At 28.4% G+C, this 25,245-nt stretch overlaps 1 protein-coding gene across 1 annotated transcript; it reads right to left on the bottom strand.

Annotated features, from left to right (window-relative positions):
- Nucleotides 1-309: 309 nt before the first annotated feature.
- Nucleotides 310-21,276, bottom strand: LOC129976067 (sodium/hydrogen exchanger 9B2-like). The gene is made up of 11 exons (XM_056089437.1): nt 20,994-21,276; nt 15,069-15,287; nt 13,937-14,024; nt 13,414-13,596; nt 13,031-13,206; nt 11,181-11,293; nt 9,048-9,206; nt 7,149-7,254; nt 2,546-2,682; nt 2,346-2,423; nt 310-888 (listed from the first exon to the last, which is right to left on the bottom strand). Exons 1-11 carry the CDS (start codon nt 21,040-21,042, stop codon nt 640-642), a joined length of 1,557 nt encoding a protein of 518 aa, XP_055945412.1. The 5' UTR covers nt 21,043-21,276; the 3' UTR covers nt 310-639.
- Nucleotides 21,277-25,245: the final 3,969 nt, after the last annotated feature.

Raw genomic sequence — 25,245 nt, 5'->3', positions numbered from 1 at the left:
TTAAAGCATTTGCTATTAAGCAAAATAGGTAGCAAGATTTAATAGGTACCTAAAAGATTTTTTTTTAAAAAATGGAGGAGTTTTATTCCTAAACTTATTAACCTTCTCTATTTTCGAGAGATGTAGCAAAACAAATCTTTGTCAGAACCTCCGGCATTAAAAATTGGAATTATCGAAATTCTTAATTTTCTTAACAAACTAATTTCACCAGTTTGTTAGCATAACTAATCAGTCACAGTGCTCCAATTCTCTATGCTCCAGTTTTCAGTCATTATAGTATATGTGCCACAGCAGTAAGAACAATAAAAATCTTACTTTAGAATGTTTTAATAAAATACATGAAGAATAACCTTTAAACCTTAATACTACATATTGACAATTTCTTCAACACGTTGTAAATTCGGTTTACCGAAAGAAGCAAATCCTCTGCCAGTCTTTTTGGACGGACTTCGCTTGAACAGAAAAATAATTCATTGTTACTTCAACTTTCGTTGCCTGCTCTGAGATTTTAATTAACAAAAATGTGATGAATAACTTGCTTTAAACCTTTTTTTTTTTATCATCATTCCATTTTCTTTGGATTGCATTTGTTTAAAATCTGATGTAGAATAGAATCATCTGCAATCTACATACTTGTATTTAATCATTAACGTTGTTTTTGAGACCTTGGAGAAATCCTTCTATCTCTCCCACACTTGCACATCTTCTTGCTCCGTAGTCTGAGACTGTCACTTCCGTGATGCATTCCCTTTCCTCCTCGCCGGAAGTATCTGCTGAAGTGGAAGAAGCGGAACACTCTTCCTTCAGTAAGAAGGGTGCTAGAAAGTCAATGAAAGCTGCTCCCAGTGGGGCAGTTAGTAGAATCGACACCACTGACATCATTAAAACCTAATGGGTGAAATATCAATAAATGGTTTTAATTAAAATACTATGACATACAGTGTCAATTTGGACATAGGTATGTTGGACGTTTGTACAGAGAGTTATCTGTTAATGTACAAAATCCATTCAAAAACTATTTTTATCAGTCATCAATTTATTTCATATTTTTATAGGAGTAGATTTATTCATTCTGTAAAAACGACAAAATGAATGCAGGAATTCCTTTTTAAATATGATCCAATATACAATTTCTAAACCCGGTAGAAATCAACATCGGCGTTTAGTCCCAACTGGAAAGATGCTTTCAACAACGTAGTTATTTTATGTTGTTTGCACCAATAAATGTATTGTTATAGAATTGCATTCTGGTCCATTAGTTACACAATGTAAAATATTCATTTAAATTTTAAAAAATCATCTGTGACTAAAACTAATCGGGTTTTAAAGCTTTGAATATTACTGTTTTAATACATTTCAATGACCATGTCGAGGACGATGCGCTGATTACTGCATAACGTTTTTTCGAGGCGACTGTTGATTAAAATAATGAAACTAAAATCTTCGCATTTCTTCAGTTTTGATGGCAAGGGAGTAGAAGACTTTCTGTATATCATTATTAGGACCAGGGAACTGTATAAAAATTTAAGTATCGTAATTTATTCAAAAGTGTATTTATTGCCATAAACAACATAGAAATAAGACGATAACTTATAATGCATAGTCAAACACAATATTGTATTTGTATTACATAAAAAACTACTGGCATTATTAAAAATTCTCTTTAAAATATTCAAATTTTCTTTTGTATCTCCTGATTTTTGATTTCATTCTTATGGTGTTATTTTCTTGAAGATTCGGTAGTTATTATCCGAAGAGAGTGGATCTTAAGTTTGAAAATATTATTTATTCGATGATGTCAATCTGATTGTTGTACTTTTTACTTTGCTTTCCACGTTGGTCCAAAACGTTAATTTTTAATTGCAATTGCTATAATGTGGTCACAAATGCTTTAATATGCTCTCTGATGCAAATAATTAAATTAATTAATATAAGCTCAATAATTAAATTGTGATATTTTTCTTGGATGTTAGTATCAAAGTACATGCTAAAATAAATTTTGTTAATATGGTGTATATTTGTTTAATTTCATTGAAAATTGGGTTTTTGTTTAGAAAAAAATATCTATCTCCAATAAAAGATTTGATCGACATTTTATACGTAATTACAATTTTAGTTTGAAGTTCACAAGCTGAATTCATTAAACTGAATTTAAAATTTCTTGTGTAGTGATATATGGTGTAGACCCGTTTTTCTGTCAAATATTCAAATAAACAATAACATATTTGAGATTAAAATGTACTTTTGAAAAAAAATAGTAAATCTGCTCTGTATATGGTTTTATAAATGGGTGAATTTACCTGAATTTATACTAGAAACTAAAGAAAGCAGAAACGAAAAAGTACCTTTTGACTGTTGTCTTTGAAATCAAGTTCTGTAGGATGAGATCTTGCATAGTCCAGAGCTTGTGAGCCAACTGCTGCCTATTGTAAAGGAATAAATAAAATTGTGTTCGAATAGCCATTCTGAAGTTTTCCATAGAAAAAAAAATCTACTTAAAACTTGACAAATTCTATCTTTATTTATACAAATTTATCAAATTTACCTGCACTGTTGCCTTTGCCACCCACGATGCAGAAACGAATATTTGTTCTTTCAAATTCAGTTTTGATCCCAATAACACAAAAATGGTGCACAAGAATCGAAATATAACTCCTAAAACTAAAGCTAATATTGCAAATCCTGCAAAAGAATATAAATATATATATTTTATATTTTTAAATAAAACCGACAATGATTCCAAATTTTAATTATTTATAAATAAATAACAGTTATTTGAAATTCTGATTCTAAATATCTTTGCTTGATTATGTTTAAGAATTGATCGGTCTATCATCAGTTTATTTTTATAATTTTCTTTTAATTATATAACAGTGGAAATGTGACCACACACATACAAGTTTGTTGAATTTCGTTTAACGAGAAGGATATAAATTTAGTAGCTAAAAGAATGAAGAGTATTGTAAAATATACTTTCAAACATTTTAAAGAATTTTACTAAAGTTAGAAAATAAAAATATCATCTTTTGATTTATAAAATGTATAAAAATGATTTTTGTGCTGTATTAATAATGTTCCAAAGTTATTGAGGTGAAACTTAAACTTTCGATAAATTTTTAATTACAAATTTTGGCAAATCATTTCTTAGTACTTACTACCCAAGAAACTACTCTTGCCGAATTTGATAATTCTGTATCCAAAGTTAAAGAGTTTCTAATAATATTTACATTATACAAGTGGTACTATGCAGTTTATAGACAGTGAAAAGCCAGTCTATATAAACATTATCATCTCAAAATTATATGTTTTTGGTCCGTGAATTGCTTATATTTGAATTTGCTGTATTACATTATAATTCGAGTATTTCTTTTTTACATGGATGGTATTTATATTCAAATTTTTGCTACCTTGGTACCGATTAATTGGGTCTTATTTTGTTTACTTGGTGCAGATTTTCTTATAAAAAGTTCCTACAAATCAACAGATTTATCTTAGCTAAATAATGTGTCCATTTCTTTGTTTTAAACATATTACTAGAAATAAAAATGTTTCTTAAACTTTAAGGCGCAATATTTCTGAAAAACTGGATCTTCACTGACTCTAGTAATAGGAAGATACGGACACGGATAAAATCTCGATTGGTTGATGAAATAATTACATTGTAGTCATTGGAAATAATGGCTATTTAGTGCTAGTTGTTTCTGCAACATATAAAAATGTCTGTGGGCTATTTGGGAAACAACCTACTCGGCTGATTTTATTAAGAAATCATTTAAACGAAGATTTTATATGAAAATACTTTAGAAAGCTGAATTTACATAAACATTCTGGTTTTCAGTTAGCATCTTTAATACCACGCAGGTAAAGTACGATAATTATACATTATAATACGGCGTTCTATAAAATAAATTAATAGATCTACAAATGCGGAAAAAATTTGCTTAAGAAAATAAAAATGATCAACTTAAAGATTTTTTTTTTGAAATTTTAGTTAATTAAAAATTAACACTAGGAAGTCCGGGATTTCGATTACTCTTAAATGTCCGCTCTTAATTTCGTTTCGACAACACGATATAAAATATATAAAATAATTACATGACTACTGCTCAGTAGGGTTTAGTTTATAACTTTTTAATATTATTTCACATAATTATCATATATTATGACCTTTTATATCATAAAAAAACTGTAACAATACAAATTTTTTAATCTTGTAAAATGAAATAAAAAATAATATTCATAAATACTAGTATAATAAGCAAAATCGTAATTTTTGTGAGAATGCAAGTTTTTTAATCGTTATTTATCGTTTTTATGCATAATGTTTTGTACATACCTCATTTGCAATGGATACAGTGATATTCAATTTTTCTTGTATATTTTCCGCGCACCATTTTTATGCAAGAGACACATTACACCATTACACTCTTCAATTTCGCACTTTTTGCGTTGTAGCGAAATTAATGGAATTTGTAATTCCTTTAAATTTAGTATTTATTACTTGAAATATTATCAATTTCATCTGCACTTCAGATTCTTTGCAGTCACTTACACGCAATCTTATGTTTTCATCGGAATCTAAATTAGAACAAGACAGCTCACCACCATCTGATTCGTTCTCAGAAAGCTCTCGCAACAACAAATCTTTTCTACGAGCCTTCGTTCCAGTGTCTGCTCTGCACAGGTTCGAAAATCCAATGAATTTTTTAATGAGCAGATAGGCAAATGCTATATAACGAAACACTTAGAAACAACAATTTAATTTAATAATTGATTCATTTCCGCTGTGAACCTAATAACACTGCATTCAAGGTCAAACAAATGTGCGATAATACTCTGGGAAATTTGTTTTACTAATGGTATCTATTTTTTGTTGAACGATAGTTATTTATAATGACAAATTGCATTGGTATCTAAATGACACCAGCGGGCATTTTAGGTATATTTAGTTGTAAAATATTTCCTAATTAACCTAGAACTGCAAAATTTCTTCTGTGTAATCACCATGGAAACTGATTAAAAGTCATGAAAAATTTTCAAATTCCCTCCAAAAATGCGGAAAGGAGAACAAAGTAAACAGACTCGGGTGTCCAATCGACACCGACGAACTTTCTAGTGTTAAGCGAAATTTCAAAGTTTCATAACTACTGAAATTATAATACAAATTTGTTTTTCGCATCATTTTAATAATTAGAAAATTATTTTTTAATAACATCAATATAATTACTTTGCAGTTTTTCGTTGAATTTTGACAATATTTAAAAAAGTACTATCTTAGGTAATTTTTCAACATTAAATTTCATTTCCACTTTAAAATTCAAATGTTTTTCATTATTTCATTAAATATTTCCTTCCATTGTTGAAAGTTAAAGAAGAAATGATCTTCTACCTATCTGAAAAGTTAAGGTAGGAATCAGAAAGGGAAATTACATTATTGCAAAAGATAATATTGCAATTGAAAAAAAAAACAATATTGATTGTGTAACTTGATATTGATTATCCAGATACTAAGTTTTAATGGAACTACGATGACACAGGATTCTATTTCATTAGGCGAACCTTTTTTTTGAGTGAATCGTGAATATCAAAATATGTCTAAGAGATTTAGTTTATATAAAACATAACCAATATTTCCTGTAAACCAGTTGGTAACCAAAAGTGGCTAGATAACAGTGTTATACAATGACATAATTATGTTTTAAAATATTTTCCGAGATTTAGGTTTCATTTGGTTATTTAAAAACATTCTTAAAGAAAGTAAGAACCTGAGTAGTAAATAAAGATTTATACATAATCAAATATGCAACTTAAATTGTCTGAAGTATTTATTAAATGCTTATCCAATGTAAAACAGATGAAAATTTATTACGGAAAAAGATACACTGTTTTGAAAAGTTTGCATCTATTTGCGAAGAAGATCAATAATCTTTTGTTAGGAGCATCATCAATTTTCCAGTTAATTAGACAAGACGTTACACCTGCCTTCTTTTAATTTCAATATTAGTAAAATATTAAATTTGGTAATTATGTTTTAAATATTCTCATGAAAAATATGGTGATTACATTAGAATGGTATGATGGTTTTTAATTGAAATAAAGTTATTTACTCTTTACTAAAGGTGGATATTAATAGTAGAAACAAAATAGCCAATGAAAATTAAGAATAATATCTTATGAAACAAATAGTTAAAGTTTTAAGGCTCTTATAAAAAAAAACTTTTTAAAATGTCTACAGTTGTCTAAGTATCTAAATTTATTATTGTACAGGGTGTCTCAGGGTCAGGGTTATGAACTTCCAATAAAAATAGGATACACCTAGAGGGCTTGGACTCATATGATAATAATACTGAGTCAGAAATGCTTATATTACATATTGCATTTGTATTGGATTCCCGAACATTGCCTAAGATATCTTCATTTCAATATTTCATAATAAGATTATTAATCATACCAATGATCTTATAGTTGTCCACATGAACACAGCGTGGTCATAACCAATGACTCGCAACTGAACGTTAATAGACTGAAAATTTAGATCCAATATTCATAGTTCAATTCCAGAAAAAAAAAATTTCTTTCTTCCACATATGCACATAGATATTTTGATCGATGACATCATCAAGATTTTATTATTATTTTCTATTAAAGAAAACAATCACTTCTTTGCCATTCACTTGCTCGTTTCCAATCCTTTTTTTGGTTGGGGAAAAATATGCGTAATGTGAATCTTTCCATACAAATTTTTTTTACTGCAGTTTCAAAGTTTAAGATGATTTTCAACGAAATGTAAAGGTGTTCTTCTCAATTCTCACATGAACTGTGCATTTTGGATCTACTTATTTCGAATCTGAGTCACTGGTTAATGATTACTCTTAATTCAATGTGGATAGTTGTGACATCATTGGTTATGATCATTGAATCTTGTTAGAAATTGCGGAAATGAAGACTCCCATAGAAACACTTGGTAATCCCGCACATATGCAACACCATCAACCACATCTGGTAAGCATTTCTAGCACAGGATTGCTATACGTGTTTTCGAGTTGTTCCATTATACCATAATTTCTTAAAAGTGTGGAATCCTGATGCTGAAACACCCTTTAGGTCTTTACATTTATAATTTTCCAATGTTTACATAAAAATCATACCTAAATCTTTTCCTAAGCTTTTAGTTGTTATTTCTGCTCCTATGAGGCCGAACAGGAATGGTTCAATGAGATTCCACATAATACCCGTTATCCACGCTATATTTTTCTGCACAAAGAAATCGCATGAGAAGTTATGTAAATTTTTAAAATTGCAAGCAACCATTTCATAAGGCGAAATAAAACTGAGCCTGTTTTACTCCTTATCCTAATAGTTTTGGAACTTAACATTATTCAGTTTAGATTCAAATAACTCCATATTGAAGTTTATTAAGATATTTAACTCCATTATAGACATTTGGGTCCATTTTGAAGTTTAGAGTCAACTTCCGAATTCTTATTAATTTGAAAGGATATTCGGTTTAACAAATAGTAACAGGAATTTTTCTGTGATTCAAAAATTTGTTATGGTTTTGTAAAAAGAAGTAAAATTTCTTTTTTTTTTCTGTATCTGGTACAGATACTCTAAAATTTAAATTGAATCAATGATTTTAATTCAGATAATTTATTTGCGTTATGAGAGCTTAATTATTGAAATCACGATTTACATGGCTTACACAGAAGAGCATATAGCTTGTTTATTAAGGCACAGGATGGTACTGTGCTGAATCTCAAGAAGGTTTTGGTTTCTCTCCTCTGACTGATCATGATTAAAAAGTGATGAATTAGTTTTGGTTTTGTTTCAGCAATGAATTGTTCTTTGCGATCACACTCGCTATTGAAAGTTTCTCTGATATATCTTTCAAGATAAATACAAATCTGGGCAGTTTCCCAAAAAGGCCTTCTAAGATAGCAACTTATAGTATGTACTGGCACTTTTCAGGTGCTATGCAGCCACTCTGATCAATATATGCTGCACTTTTCGAATCTTTAATTCATGGACTTGTATAACTATGCTCGTTTAAGTGTAATATTTGAACCACAAAAAAAAAAAAAAAAATGAGATAAACAGCGGTTTATTATAAAAAAGATATACATCTAGAATTTTTAAAAAATACGTATAGCATGATTTATGATTTAGATTTTGCGTATATGTTTGCTTAAAGATAGATACAAAGTCATGAAAATGTGCTAATGTTCTTAATTATTCATTTTCATGTTATTCTAAAAGCTATTGTTTTAGATTTCTACATGAAAATTAATTTTGAAATTGCAATTATCAGACGAAATCATAAAAATACTATTCAAATTTTTTATAAATATAAAATGCGGAAAAATGGATTATACCACAGGTAAATTTAGCACAGTATAGGAGTTGCTGCTACACTCGTTTTACCTATGAGAATTTTATAGTAATCTTAATTCATTTACTTATTCTCTAAATTCTTGCTTTGCATTAATAATTGTGTTGAAAATAACAAATGAGCTTACAAATTTAGTTGAACCATTGTATTCAAAAAAATAAAACAAATCTATTACGGAGCAGCAAAATTTTTAAACATATTAAATTGTATTGATCTTTTAATCGAAATGCAGATGGACATCCAGCATTTCGTTTAGAAATTGCATGATGGCTATTTAGGAATTCCTTTTATTTGTTAATTTTTCTCTGTGACGGATGCTACTTGAGTTGCAAAGCCTCTTTTCAAACTTTCACATCACACCAGGAACCGTTTCATTCTAGCAGATTTAATGTAGTAGATTAATATATATATGTCGAATTTTTGGTACTGCAGCCTTCATTCCTCAGGACTTAGCAAAGGTTTAAATTTTTTAATCTTTTTTCTTGAAAATAATCAAAAAGAGGATTTTACTTCAGGCATGGTCTATGGACCTTTCTTCACTCAAAGAAAAATTTGATTTCATGTCTTATAGAACATTTTGCTGAATAGTTACAGTTTCCTTTAGACTGTACTTATTTGTATTTAATTCTTGAAAGAAGGATTGAAATAAAGGACTCACGAAATGTTCTCCCTTCAGCCGCCACCGGAGAGATGCGACGAATGCCAGGCTGACGCAGGCAAGTGCCCCGGCTCCTGTCATACCAACCCTCTTGCATACGAAGGAGACGCCCAGGCCGCCTAGGCACAGCAGGGTGCTCCTGTAGTATACCAAAATGGGCTACAAGAAATTTTGTTTTTAAAATCTTATAATATTTCATATCAAATAACAATATCTTAAAAATACTTACTATTTGATTTTTGAAATGAAGAGAAAATTGCTTATTTTAGTATAGTCTACATGCAAAAGATTCGTTTTTGAATACATATATAGTAGGAATGCATTTACTTTTTATTTAAAGGAAAATGTAAAAAGGAGTCAAATGCCAAAAATACTTTTTAAAAGTATGCATTTTTTTTGCAGCTATTTTAATGATATTCAGTATTTGAGGATAGTATCAAACAAAATTTATGGATTTCAAATTTTTTCGTTTATTATTTTGCTCCTTTTTCTTACATGTTTTGCATATTTCAGATATTAAGTTTCTTGATACCTCTGAGTTTATTGAAAACTGCAAATGATCTACCAAAATGCAAGCTTTAAATTCAAAACTCTGATACAAAAATACATATAAAATCATTGAAGAATTTTTAAGACTTTTATTATCAAATTTTTATTATTTCATCCTTAAAATTTTTCAGTCTATTAGATGACTTCGTAAAGTACAGATTGGAAAGTAAAGAACCAAATGGAATTTCAAAATCATAAAAAATAACGCATTTCTTTTTTTAAAAAAGATCTTTCGAAATATCATATGCCATTATGCGAATCATAACGGGAAGGATAGCCTAGTTGGTACGGCGTTTTATTCGTGTCCCTTGGGTTGCGAGTTCGAACCCCGCCGGCTGGATACCTTCCGTGTGTGTGGTGGCTGGCGCACATATAAATCTGCCGTGGTCACAAAGTCATCCATGTTAAGAGCAACACCACTGGGGGAGGGCACTGGAGCAGGGGTTATCGTTCTCTGATTCAGGTCTAAATTACGATACGTGAATGAAATGCATGAATGAAGTCCGCCTCGTAAAAAGTGTTGGGACTCGTGCGTAGTTAAGTCCTACTCTTGCCCCCTGATGACACTACTGAAAAACAAGTGACGCACTCTTGGCTTAAAATCACTGACTTCTAAAGTCAGTGGGCTTGCCTATGAAAAGTGCCATTAGAAACAACAACAACACGAATCAAAACGCAATGATCTTAACGCTCTTTCTAGCAGTAATTCAAAAGCAATCATATCAGTGATAATAAGAGTAGAAATAGAATTAAGAATACTTTTTTGAACCAAAATTTGAAGAATAAAATGAATTAACAAGCCTATGAGAAATTTTTATGCACTCCACTTTTCTTCGAAGGATGAATTTGCTTCTTATTGAATTGTTAAAATTAAATGCTTAGTGACGACAGTTTACTGGTATAACAATACAATTTACAATATCTGTGTATATCCAATATTTGATATCGGAATACAATTGTTTTGAATTTTTGCATCTCATTTTTTGATAATTGAATGACTCTTTGTCTTCTTGTATTGTCACGGTTTTCATGAATTCAGCTCTCCGTTGCATCTCTTTCCTTTATGCCGTTTTAAGTTCAGTTTTGAGTCATTTTCTTCCTTATATGATATTGGTCAAGCTTCTTCTCAACACAACATCACTTATTAGAAGTTGAGAAAAAGGAGATAAACCGGCCGAATGGCAAATATAAATCTCAAAACGCTACTGAACTGAAGTGCTAATAGCTAGAAACTATTGTTACATTTATTGACTCTTTAAAAGGCTATTTAGAATTATCCATTATACATATAGCATTTGTAAGCTTAATCGAGTTCTTTGTTCGTCCCTTTCACGGATGATTATTATAGGGACATTAATTGTATATATTTGGTATTCTTTTTAGATTTAATTGACTTTCTGAAATCTGAAATTATAATGACTCAACAATAATGATAATTCTTCTGGCTAGATATCGTTATAAAAGAAGTATCAAGAATTCATGGAATTCGTTCCATCATTTGTTTACCAATGAAATATATGTCATTTTAAGAATATGATAGTTTATGCTTCTGAATAACATTTTTAAATATATATTTAATCCTACCTCCGGATTATTGTCATTTGGCAAATACCAAAGAAGTACTCCAATAATCGTTCCCATCAATAATCCAATGAATGGCTCTAGAAGTCGTGTCATAAGAGTCCACGTTAAATTTTCTGTAATGAAATTAAATCATTAAACTTAATGAGTGTTAAAAATGCGTTACAATTAATTCAACAAAAATGAAGCTGTTTAAACATTAACCATTAATAAAAATTCATCATAGTAGATGAAGGCATAAAAATTATTAAAGAAGAAAAATCCATTAGGTTGCTTTAATAAATATTTCCCGCTTTAATTGATATTTATTCCATTATAATAAGTAAAGAATGAAATTTATCAAAAAATTTGCTATTTAAGAGAAGATATTACCTTAATATTTGAATCATAATATGACTTTGGGATTCTCATACATATCCTTAAATTTTCTTTTATAATACAAAGCAGTGATTAAAAAGCAATTCCTCTATTGATATAAAATTACCATTTCAGAATTTCTGCTCTAAGGAGCTATACTTTAATGAGAATTACGATTATCATTATTATATTGAGTTTAATGGATACAATGAGGAAAATTTACTACAAAAGTGTATCGATTCTATAGAAAAAAATTAGGAACTTATCTAGAATATTCGGTACAGTCCTAAGATTAATTATATATCTCTGTGCTGGACCTATGTTTGCAATGTTGACCAAAAAGTATTAATTGAATTCGTCCAAAGCAATATTGAAAACTACGGCATTCATAAGAACCTGAGCGTGACAGTTCGGACTATATATCACCTTGATAGTTACGGTCATTACTATCAGGAAATTAAGCTGTCACAAATGTCGAAATTGGTTTGCTGCAATAATTGGAAAACATCCAAATTTCGATACATTTAGTTTTTGAGACAGCAAAATATTGTATTTATCCAGAAAATATACTTAATTGAGTTATTTTCACTCTCTCTTGTTATATATCATTTGTAATCCGAAAATTTTACTGTGTACTCATTTATGAAAAGTAAAAGAAAAATAGGAATATTTGTAATCTAAAACAATTCTTACTTTCGAAGTAATTTTGCCCATTTTGGATGAAATTTCAAATGTGACTTTTCTGGTAAAAGCCAGAATAGAAAAAAAATTGACAGATATTATGAAACAAATAACAACGAAAATTGTATAATATGTCACTACTTAATGGATGCATTAAATGCGAAACATCTCTAGATAAAATGTATCATTTGTAGATAAATTTGAATAAATTAAAAATATTTGGGTATGAGTTCCCTTGAAAAAAATGCATAGTGTGTTTGAGAGATACACATTTTCTCTTAACTGTAACTTGACAAATTATTAAGGCATTTATCGAAATATTTCTTTTTTCAAAAATATTTAATTTATTTAAAACATATATTTACCATGCCCAAACAGTTTTATTTGGACTGCATTATCTGCTTGTTTTCAAATAATATTAGTATAAATTAGCATTTATACAAGAAAATATATCCAAAAAAAGAAACATTTAAAATTTTTTTGGGAACAATTGATAAATTTAAAAAATATATATCGAAATAGATTTAAGGAGAGAGAAATTATGTTATGATTATTTTCCGCGGAATTTCTTGCAAAAATCAATTATGCAATTTGTTAAATGTTGTTGTACAATTCTAGCGAAAATGCTCAATAATATAAACATGAAGTATATTGTTCTCATTTTGGAGCAAAAATTGTTTGACAACATATTTCAAAAGACACTGCGAAGATTTTATGAAATTATTTATAAAGATTTGATTTTAAATTTGATGCACTGTAATCTATAATGGTTTCTCTAATGCAAATACTTGAAAAGAAGAATGAATCAATGATACCACTGGAGGTGAGGATGCTGAATGTTACAATGAATCCAGTGAGAGCAATGATGTTGTCAATGGATACGGATGCCATTACCAAGGTGGGAATGCCACTTTTCCTTCCAAGTCCTCTCTGATCCAGGGCCAGCATTCCTGGTACCAGCACTGCCGCAGACACAGCAGATACAATGAACCTGAAATGGATAAAAACGATAATTTGCCTGTATTCTTAAAAGGTCTTTTAATGGATTTTGGTAGAGTTATCTGAATTTTTAGAGATTGGAGGAGAATATAAGAACCATAGAACAATTGTCAAATTAAGAAGATTGCTGAATAAAAAATGATGATAATTTATATCAATTGATGAAAAAAATTTAAGGAACATTATAGAATGAGATTACCCCAACATTGCTGCCCAGAGCCATGGTAGAGACAAGAAATGGTGTACCAGCACAGTCGAAGCAGCTGTCTCAAGTAGACATGGGAGAGCAGACAGCTTGAAAACATGAAATTTCAACTCCAGCAGTTTCTGAGGATCCAATCCTAGACCAGCTTTCAGTAAAATAATGACTAGAGATATGTCTCTAAAAATACAATTAAGTAGCAGGTTCAATTTTGAGGCCAAAACTACATGGCATAATTATACAATGAACATGTTAGATACCTAGAATATGCTTTTTATAGATGAAACTGCCTTTATAAATTTCTTTTATTGTTGGCCAAAAAAGATTAGTAATTATTATTATCTCAAAAAATTATTATTAATGATTAGATTTCTAGAGTTTGTTTTTTACAATTTTGATTCTTTCTTTAAATTTCGCTATTATTGAACAAAAAAAAACAACTCTAATAAAATGTGTGAAATTCTAAAAATTCCTAAATATCTAATTAAGAATTTCAGTAACGAAATTGTTTAATACTTACCTTAGAGTGGCTGCCCACTTGATGGAAATATCAGTATGATAAGGAATACTAGGAATATTTCGAAATAAAATACCAACAATAAGCATGCCTAAAATAAAACAAAAGAACTTTTTTGAGCAACTTTATGATCATAATAGTTTTAGAATATGAATTCTAAAAGTATGCAATAAAATACGAGATATATCTCTATTGAGCTTATATAGTGTAGAGTATTTTATCATATATCTCTATGTATAAGACTCTCTACAATATTGTTACGATATTGACACTATATTCTGAGGCTTTGGCAATGCCTACACCAGTTAAATCGGATTTAAGCCCTTCCGTCATTGCTGAAAAAACTGGCCGTAGTTTAAACATAATCAATAAGAGCATCTCTTCCGTAATTCTCATTTGATAATAAATGACAAATATGGCTAATCATGAAATTAATTTTGCCCATTTTATTCTCTTTGCAGAATTATCTTTAGTGGAACTTAATCCTGTTTTGTTAAATTGTCCCATCTGAAATATGTTTATTTGGGAATAATCCTTTACTTTGAACAATAATCAAAGGAATATGAGATATGTGTTCATAATTAATTAGATATTCCTTGAACATATTTACATGATATATTGGTAAACGATTTTAAGACACAGAACAATTTAAAATGTATTTAGCCCATTATTAGAAACATCATAAATATTTGAACTTTATAATTTTTTTACTGTAATTGAAATTTTTCTTCACAACTTAGACCATTGAACTAAATCGTCCTCCTACATCATACAGGTTGTCTTTTTGCACCATTAACCCCTTAACTGTTTTATTTTTTTTTACTATCTAATAAGATGATACCTTCTATTTTGAGAATATTTTCTTATTTTGATTAAAATGGAAATCCATTGAATATTTGACTTATTTATGTATTCGAAGTAATTTTAATATTGAATTATTTTATAGATTATTTTTTGCTTAACACTATCAAAATCTAATAAAACGATGCACGTATACCACTCGGGCAGAACAGTTAAGTGGTTAAATCGCCTGGTTCATTAAAAGGTTATAATCAATAATTATCATTGAAAAGATATTTGTGAACTTATTTACTTTTTTATATTTTGAGAGTATTTGGTAAGAAACAAATCTTACCCAAAAGTGCTGGCAGTCTTAGACATCCTACCAGGACTCCTCCTACCCATGCTGAAACAGCCAGCAGGAGCAAAGCGAAAATTTCGGATCCAGGAAGGGCTGAACTTCCCAGAATTCCATAAGCAGTTCCAGCCACGCAGATGAGACATGCTAGTTGAGTGCTTATTAACACCAGTCTCTCTTTCTTTAGGGCCCATGAGCAGTTGTTTTGATTGATATCTGCAACAAGAAAATATTATATGACACAGTATACGAAAGCAAAACTGCATGTGTGGAATATTTAATAGAAATTTTCATAAATAGAGGCTTCATAATTCATAAAGTCTTTCATGAATAGATATGTTGTTTAGGATTAAACAAATCTGGTTAAGTTTGTATCAGCACTATTCATAATGATAACTTCATTTCGTAGACTTAGTAGGTTTCTCTCTATTAATAATGTATATGTTTCTCTGTGTGTGCTTGTGAATGTAGGCGGACATACATCTAAAGGACACACAGTTTGACATAGAGACACAAAACTTGGAATAAATATACTTTAGAAGATGGAAATGAGCAATTCGAAACGCTTAAAAAAATTTTAATTAGAATTTTTATTAATGATTCAAATTTTGGCAATACTTTACAACTTTCGACCTACAACTGGCAATACCTACAACTTTCGAAACTAGCATAAAACGAATTTTAACACCATTTTGAAATTTTAAAAAATATATATTTTTTAATGATTTAAGTTCAGCTTTCACGAATCTTTCCTTTGAATTTAGAATTTTTTGTAAATATTTTCTTTCATTATTTTCTGAAATAGATTTCCTTGTTGCAATGGAATTAGAATTAAGCTTTCATCGTTTCATCAATTATTTAAATGCGTTGTTTTCTTCCTGGGTTGAAAGCTTTAGAAAAAAGATTTTGCTAATTATCTGCACGGTTTAATCTCGAAAATGATTTAAATTATCTTAAAAGTCCAATTCTAAATATATTAACCAAACTCTTAAGGTTAGAATCGTATGATGCCTTGGCTTCGAATCTATGATGAATATTTCTTATGTTTCATGTATACAATACACATATTATGTATAAATCTTTAAAACAATACGACTTTAGTATGCTATAAAATTATGCATAAAAGATTTGAATGCAATCAAATCCAACAATTATTCACAACTGACTAATTGGTCGTTGAGTCATTTAACAAAATAACTTCCTAATTACAAAAATTATGATTTGAAATATTGTTTTTTACTAAAATTATTTAATCATATTTAATTTATTTTAATTAAACGTTGACTAGTTTAAGTAGAAATCAGCATTTGAGATGTAAGATTCCCCCATTCCTTACAGTTATTTATATAAATGTATAAATTGTATGGGTTTTATAAAAATATCGTGCAGAGAAATATCAATTCTTTTTACAGATTTTTTAATTAAACTAGTGGGTTTTTTAATTAACTAGTATCTCTCCCCTATACTTCCTCGCATACTCCCTAATACATGTACTTAAATATTGTTAACAGCATCCAAATGATGAGCAAAAGTTACGAAAGAGCTTATTAGAGGACGATCTTTGGCGACCAATTACTGGAAATATAAAAGTATCAGATTGTAATCAAAAGTATCTGATTGTGACATTCGAGCGCCTTTCTTCTAACAAATGAAGCAAGCTTTGACATAGAATTATAATTGTAGTCACAAGATCACATTCTAAATTTCATAGATATAAATCATTAGGTTTTGAATTATCACGTTCTCATGTTTCTTGTTCACACACAACAGATACTCAACCTCTCGACGGATATGATTTCAAATTTGAGATATATTTATACATTAGATGCAAATTTGAGTACCATTCATTTGATTCCCTTTATTTTAAAGTCATTTTGTTAACTTATATTCATATTCGGGCAACTAGATAAGAGATCTCTGATTATATTTTGTCCAAAATTTGATAGAAATGTACAAATTTTAGGTTAAGCTCATATTTCTATATTTGAAGCATGTAACTCAGAGCGTTATTTTATTTTTCTTTTTTTTTGCGTTTTCGTGTTCACACACACACTCACAGAGAGAGAGAGAGAGAGAGAGAGAGAGAGAGAGAGAGAGAGAGAGAGAGAGAGAGAGAGAGAGAGAGAGAGAGAGAGAGAGAGAGAGAGAGAGAGAGAGATAACTCCAAAAATATATCCGTTGACCTTGGAAAGATTTGAAAAGTGGAGATTTGTCGAAATCACGAATTCGAATTTTTTGATCATTTGTTTATCTAAATGCACACAGTGTAATCAAAAGTATTTTCGGTTTTACGCACATTACTGAATATATCCAAAATGATTTGTTTAAAAGTTACTAAGCTTCGATCATATAAAAATATACCCACGAATAGCACAAACTGCATTGAAAATCCGGCCACAAGATTATTTAGGAATCGACGATAAATTCACGAGGAAGGAAATGATTTTGGCCTACTCCGTTACACGCAAAGCATATTAGTTTGAAACTTTCAAATTTTTTTTTTTTGTTTACATTGGGCAAATCTTCACGCATTTTCGTATGGGAGCACGTATTCTCAGAAAAGGTAAAAGGTACCAAAACCAAGGTAATATTAAAACCTTAGATTGGAGTTTTCAGTAAATTTTGTAAATATTTGAAGAAATGGTAAATTATATTTAGTATATTCAGTAAAATGGTCAAATATTCAAATATATTTAGAAAATAAATTATAACTGCGCATGCACAAAACATAGTATACTTCTTCTTTCAGAATTTCAAAGATAGATATATAGACAACTTATATAAAAATTCTTTTCAAATATCCTTCAAACTAAGAAAGTTGTTGACTTTGCAATGAATTGAATTTCAATTGCTCTTGAAGAGAAGCAAAATTATGAGGGTTTTTTTCACTAATTGATGTCATATAAGTGTGAATCTTCGAATAGTTGTATTGAATCCAATAAAAAGTTAGAAATTTGCTATATACTTCATCATATTTATAAGTAAAGTACATAAGATAAATTACAGTGAACCAGGAATCATAAATAATAAAGAAGTATTATTTTATTCATTATTAATTTTCCAAACATTGGATTAAGTTTATATCTGAATGATAACTTATGGTTGTCTCTTTCATTTTTTTTTTGCAATGTTTACAGCAAGATTAATTAACTAATCTTAGCTAAAAATTAATTTAAATAAAATTAAAATAAGAAATATATTATATGTATTTATATAGTTTCATGATTCATTTGTGTGTGATATGTTTGTGCGCAACTCTGAAGAATAACTGTCTCTATGTTTTCACACCTACAGGACAGATCATCAAAACTAGATTTACTAAATTTCGAAAAATTATTTAAAATTATTTGAGCGGATATATTTTGGAAATATGGAAATGTGCTCCTTTGGACGATATTTTTAAAATTTTAATTAGGTAAAATTATTCAAAATTTTGAAGTTTTTAATCATTACTTTTAAAAATGTTATAGAAAAAAAGTAATTTTTACATCATCTTAAAATTTAAAATATTTTCAATTGTACTGCTTTCATTGTCATGAAATTTTTCCTGAATTTCGACATTTAAAAAAAATTGTCATGATTTTTAACAATAGATTTCACAGTTGCAATGAAGTTCTAACAACTGTCATTGTTTTATTTCATATTTAGGAGGGTGATTTTCTTCTTTTGTTGTAAGATAAAGAGAAAAAAATCCAACAATTAATTATTTGCTCCGTTTATACGAAGAATAAGAGAAATTGAATTACCACATAAAATAATGTACAGTTTGGAAGAGATTACACAGACATTTAAGTTTCTAATGGCACTATGTTCAAGGGACTTCATTTAGTGTTTATTTAAATGCATTACAATAAATATATAATGCATTTAAAGCTATTAAAATAACAATACTTTATGTCTATCACAATTTGATGCTTAATAATATTTTGTAGAAGAGTCATGATTATAAATTATGTATATGATATTGGTAGAAATTAAATGCGATCAATAATACAGGGGATTACCAAGTATCAGGCTGATTACCAAGATCAAAGATGTGGTAATGAGCTAATTACCAAAGAAGTCAATTTGTAATATTTGTGTAGTTGTATTAGATACTAAGCTTTTCATTATTGAAAAATGTTAAATATTGTTCTTTCTTCAAACTCTGCGCATTTTTATTCATACTATAATATTGTTAGGTAAAAAAAAAGTCAAATTTAAAATCTTTACATGGAAATGTCTGCGTGTATTTGTGTATGCGCATGCTTGTGTTTGAGTGTTTTTGTGTTTGTGTATTAGCACTCTACAGGCAGACCATTTCATCCGGAACTTCCAAATCCGGTCCCAATATATTTTGGAGAGGGGGAATTTTCAATTCAGAGCTATTATTTTAAAATTTTAATTAATTAAAAATTATACGAGATTTTACATTTTTTCCCCGTGATAACTTTTGAAAACGTTATTGCATAAAACTGATTTTTATACCATTTAAAAAAAGCTTTTAATCTCTTTTTTTTATTGCAAATCTCTCGTCTAGCAAATGTTACTGAAATTTTGGAAATGTTTTAAATTATTTTTTTTACAATATTTAAATAATTTTTAACAATAATTTTTATTATTTAATTGAAATTCAAACCGTTTTCATTAATACATCGAATATTTAATTGCATGTTTTTTTTTTCTATTTTTGTAAGTGTTAGGATTAAGTTAATTATTAGGATAAGGCGTTAGGGTAAAATTATGATTCTGTTTAATATCTATATCGTTTATCACAGAATTAAGAAAGTGAAATCAATATATTTTGAAAGTTAGAAGATAGATTTTTTTGAAAGCTATATTTTTAATAATATTGTGATGTCATACACTTGGCTCTATTAAAGTTGGTAATTTCCACAGTGAACGGAGCGGGTGTAAGATATTAAAATAACTAGGCTTTGTTATTTGTATCAATTTGACATTTATTTTATTTAAGGAATGATAAACTTAAAGTTAAGATTTAATTGAAAAATAAACACAACCATTATTTCTGTCAAATTAAGCGATCGCTAAAGGCTTCTAGTATTAAATACAATAAAAAAGAATGAGATGGGAGTTATTTTTGTTATGGAAATACTACTAATACATACTTTGTAAAAATAATTAATGAGCCTATGTAGAAATTTCTTAGCCAAATAATAATTTATAGTGCATAATATAACATTTAACAAAAGTTTTACGTACAATTTAGAAAGGGAATATCAGTTTCAATTCAAACAACCAATATTTAAAGATTTATATTATGATTCAGCTACATTTGCTACAATAACTTTTTTTGAAACTAGCAAGAATTATTCATGATGCACTTTTCTTAATTTTGGATAATATTTATGAAGCGGATAATACCTCAAGCAACATTTACTTTCCAAATTTCGCAGTGCATTGACAGTTGAACACTCTAATAACGTCTGATATAATTATCAGATTTTTTCTATTTGTTTTGAGCTGGCTATAATTTATAGTGATTCTAAAAACGTGAAGCAAAAATTTTGTTATCGGATTTCAAGAAGTCTAGTAAAATTATTTCATCACTCAAGAAATTAAAAAAAAAATCACATAAACTTGTCTAAAAAGAAATTTAAGAAAACCTGTACATGGAGTCATTTGTAATTAAATGTAAAATCTTATACGTATTCAATAAAGAAATATATTTTGATTCACGGGTCTTTCAAATGGTTGTATTTCTAAGCTAAAACAATATCTCAAATTAAATTTGGGAATGAAATTGTTTTACAAAATCAGAAATATACATATATTTTATTACAATATTTTCATTTTTGAGTTTTTTACAAATCCTTTACTAAAAAATTTATTTAATCATATAAATGCTGTCACTTAAAGAAATTTAAAAAAAAACTTTAAACGAGTTGTAATTATCATAAATCTATTACAAACAATACTTACCTAAAATGCTAATTTTATCCATTTCGCTTAAAGTGGTGAGATGAGTCATAATTCAAAATTTTATTAGATTCAGTCTATTCAATTCAAAAATTCTTATATTTTGAAATCAGTTAAGTGGTTTTTTACCAATAAATTATTTTTAAACTATTTTTATATCAAAGAATTGTGCATACATGAAAATTTCATCAATATAAAGTATTTTTTTAATGCAAAATAATCAGAATGATAAATAAGTTTTAAAAAATCTGCTCATAGAAATTTTTTTCAAATACTCCTGTTCTTACTCAAGTTTATTGTCAACTTATCAATACAGATAGCGGCAATAACAAATACTCACTTGGCGACGTATTTGGCGATGATTAGAGATTATCAGTTTTTCTTTAAACATTTTTCTCAAAAAGATCTGAACCTTTATGGGCTAGTATTTGTTATGAAAAACTTCAACCAAATAAAATTAGAGAAGAATAATTGCAAAAGTAGGAAATAACGATAGTATGAAATACAACCTTGTGATCTTAGCCAATATTATATATTCTTTTGTACAAATTTAATCAGATTCTTTTATATGTCCTAATATTTCAAACTACTTCATTTTTCTGAAGGATAATTTTAATTCTTACTAGGGGGCTCCACCCCTAGCTCGCTTATGCTCACCAACCCACAGGAACTGCTAATGTAGTTCCTCTCGGATCGCTTCGCTCGCTCGCCATCCACTAAACCACTTTAGTCTAGCAACAGATAGTATATTCAGATTCAATTTATTCCAAAATATGATAAAACAATGAAAGAAATTTTTAAAAAAATGTAAAACAAAAAAAAATGTAAAGCATCCACCAAAGAAACAAATTTTAAAAAAATGTTTTTTTCTTACAATTGTTCAAATTTGGAAGCTACACTACAGAGACAGAATAAGAATTTGATACTTACGATTTACTTCAATGTAGTTTCTTCATTCGATTAAATCACTGATCAGCAAGTCTTTCAATATTTCCAGTGGATTCAACAGATGTTCCAAAACAATTTTTTTTTAATCATGACAACATTTCGGTATTTGCTACTTGAATTTACTTCTTTTTCCCAGTAACAAAAGGCAAAGTTCCCTGGCAAAAAGAACATAGTCCCATAACTATGCGCCTGTAGTTCGGAAACTTCGCTCCGTACACATAAACCTTTCACCCTATCTCATTCATTACGACTGGATCTTCTTATGAACGATTCTTGAGCATTTTCATTTGACTTGCCTTTTTCGACGATTTTGTTTTAAAATCGATACGGCACGATTCAAACTCATGGCAAAAAATTTTGTCCGTTTTTTGACCGTTAATTTTTTGTTTAAAAATTTTTCAAACCGATGCAAGAATAGCGTGTTGATGTTCCCTGGCGAGGTCGAAATGTTGCCTAAGGGCGGTTAATAAATTCGGCCTGATTTTGCTTCCACGTATTATATATATATATATATTGGATATTCCCGTTTGGAAATATCATAAAAGATGTTTTTATATAAGTCTCCTAATTTGAAAACATTATAATTCAAATAATGGTTGAACTGATAATCCTCTTTCCGAATTTCCGCGCTATACTCAAGTGAATGCATTTAACTCTCGGTTAATCCGTGTATTAAATCCATACATATATTAACCAGCTTTTAAAACTGAAACCTTCCAGTCCTGAAATCAAAGCCTTATCATTGGCCACTGCATCCTCTTATGCAGGATAGGAGTTTAATGTTATTAAACTAGGGCAGCACCTGATATTTTTTTTAACCTAATCTTAGATTTCATTTTAAATTTGAAATCTCATGACTTTTTATCAAAGATATTCGATAGGTAGGTTTTGTAACAGCGAAATGAAAATGTTGCAGGTTTTGAATTAAAATTACCGAGTTTGTAAAGAGGAGAAAAAAAAATCTTGTATACCGAAAGAAAGCATAATTAACACTTTACCGACCGGCCGTCGATTAATCGACGTTTTGTTCTTTGTTCATACATAGTATGTTCGAACCGCTACCGGTCGGTAAAGTGTTAACATAGTTGGTTTTAAATAATAAAAATTTCTCCAATTTGTATTTCTTTTACGGCACTTAAATAAGGAAATTAAAAATATAAAAATCTTAAAAACATGAATTTTAAATCTACAGCTCTAATGCATATCATATGGAGTATTATAAAGCAATGTTTTTGAAAAGTTTGGGTTAATGAAACCAAAAAATAAATAAATAAATAAATAAAAAAAAAATGCTAATGACAATATATCTGATAGAAAATATAATATTTATTTCTGTGATCTAAGAAATCCATTTGCTGCTGTTTTGATGCTGCTACATAAATAAGCATGTTTTCAATAAAAATGTGAAAAATCCATTTTAATTTTAATTTTTATTACAATTCCCAATTTTGCACTCACCAAATTTTATACCAAGTAATATTATTAAATTTTTAAGTTTCTATAAGATCTTTTTTTAAGAATGAATAAATTATGAATAATTTAAAATTCTCTAACCCATTAAAATGCTGCCTCTGAAAGAAAATGAATTTTTAAAAAAATCATATTTTGCTAATTTAAATTCGTTATCGTTTGATCAAAATGGGTTTCTACTGCAAACCCATTTTGATGTTCCATCTTATAAGCATGGATATATTCAGATATTCCCATTAATGATCTAAAAAATACGAAGAATTTCAGAATAAATTAAAACAGAATTTTTTTTAATTACATTTTTATTTGCTTAAGTATAAAAAACGATCAGAATTTCAATTAAATATTTGTTAACTTTTACAAACAGAGATTTATCAGAAATATTTGCAGTTATTACTGTGATTTTAGATTAATTTGGAGCAAATTTTAATTAAAATATTCCAATATATTCTAAAGATTTGATTTGATTTGATTTTGATATTTTGACATAATTCACAATTTTTGTTTGTGTCAATAAATACTAAAAAAAAAAACAAGGAAAAAAAATTATTTTCTTGAAAATTTATAGAGACAACTTATGAAGTGAAAATTTTGTAATGGTTAAAAAAAGTCTTTTTACTAATTTTGTTTAAAATCTGACTTCGAATATTTAAAAGAATTCCATCTTATGTAGCCGCTGAATATCATGTGTAGGCTTATTGGCACTTTAGAAGATGAACATACATCAAAAGTTACCAAATTCGGCATACATGTTTTGGAGGTTGAAAATGGGCATGTCTGAGAAGTTATTTAAAAAAATAATTAAAACTTTAACTAACAAAAAAATATATGTTTATGCTTTTTTTATTTGCGACTTTTCTCCATAGCTTCTGAAAGTATTGTAGTACAAATATAAATTTCACACCATCTAAAAATTAAAAAAATTTTTTTTTAAACCTTTTGATGATACCAAATAAATTATTTTATAATATTACGTTTCATTGTTATAATGGAACTTAAATCATTATTATTGCTTTTGAAAATGTTTCATCTACAATTATTTTCCTATTGTTGATGAACAACGTGACTCGTTTTATTTTTAAGTATCGGATTGCCTTCTATTTAATATATGGTTTAAATATAATTTTTGATGTTCTGTTGCACAGGTAATTAATTTCAGATGAATTCTTTTTAAAGTTCGTTCATTTCTAAACACTACAACACTTTCATGAAATAAAATTTAATATATATATATATATATATATATATATATATATATATATATATATATATATATATTATCACTCCTTTAGCTTGAAATTTGTTTACTTATTTCGCTACATCGAATATTTTCTTGAATCAAAAAAATATATTGAATGATCCTCTGATATATAATTTTGAATGTTTTTTATACCATATATTTTCTTTCTTAACACGATATTAGATTAGTTGGAATGAAATAAATCGAAGTTAAAATTAAATTTCTATCAAAGCTTAAATTTTAGGTGAGATAGTAGAAAATTAGAAGACTCATAACACAATTATCAGAACGATGCAAGATTTCTAAAATAGGACGAATTGCATGTTAATCGAATGTTGATGGTTAAAATTATTTTACTGAGGCTGGGAGTTTAAGCAATCATTGATTCCGGATAGCCAATTTGTAACCCAAAGTGTCTAGTGAAATAATATAGAATTAAGAGTACAACATTCCAATAAATATTAAGTTGTAGAATAAGAAGACATGAAAAGCGAATATGGATAACAAACAAAAATAATCAAGTTGTGGAGGCTGGGTGCGTTTTTTGAAATAAGCCGCTATCTAAGAAAACTTGAAATCGTGAACATTTTGAGAGGG

This window comes from Argiope bruennichi, chromosome 1 (genome assembly GCF_947563725.1).
Source record: "Argiope bruennichi chromosome 1, qqArgBrue1.1, whole genome shotgun sequence".
Lineage (NCBI taxonomy): Eukaryota > Metazoa > Arthropoda > Arachnida > Araneae > Araneidae > Argiope > Argiope bruennichi.
This window is presented reverse-complemented; position numbering and strand designations above follow the sequence as displayed.

What these genes read in the sequence shown, in the direction of transcription:
- LOC129976067 (XM_056089437.1), bottom strand. Translation starts at nt 21,042, where the DNA reads ATGACTCATCTCACCACTTTAAGCGAAATGGATAAAATTAGCATTTTA. An exon ending in GGATAAAATTAGCATTTTAG is followed by an intron (nt 15,288 to 20,993) that starts GTAAGTATTGTT and finishes TTCTTGTTGCAG; the next exon opens with ATATCAATCAAAACAACTGC. An exon ending in AAGTGGGCAGCCACTCTAAG is followed by an intron (nt 13,597 to 13,936) that starts GTAAGTATTAAA and finishes TTGTATTTTTAG; the next exon opens with AGACATATCTCTAGTCATTA.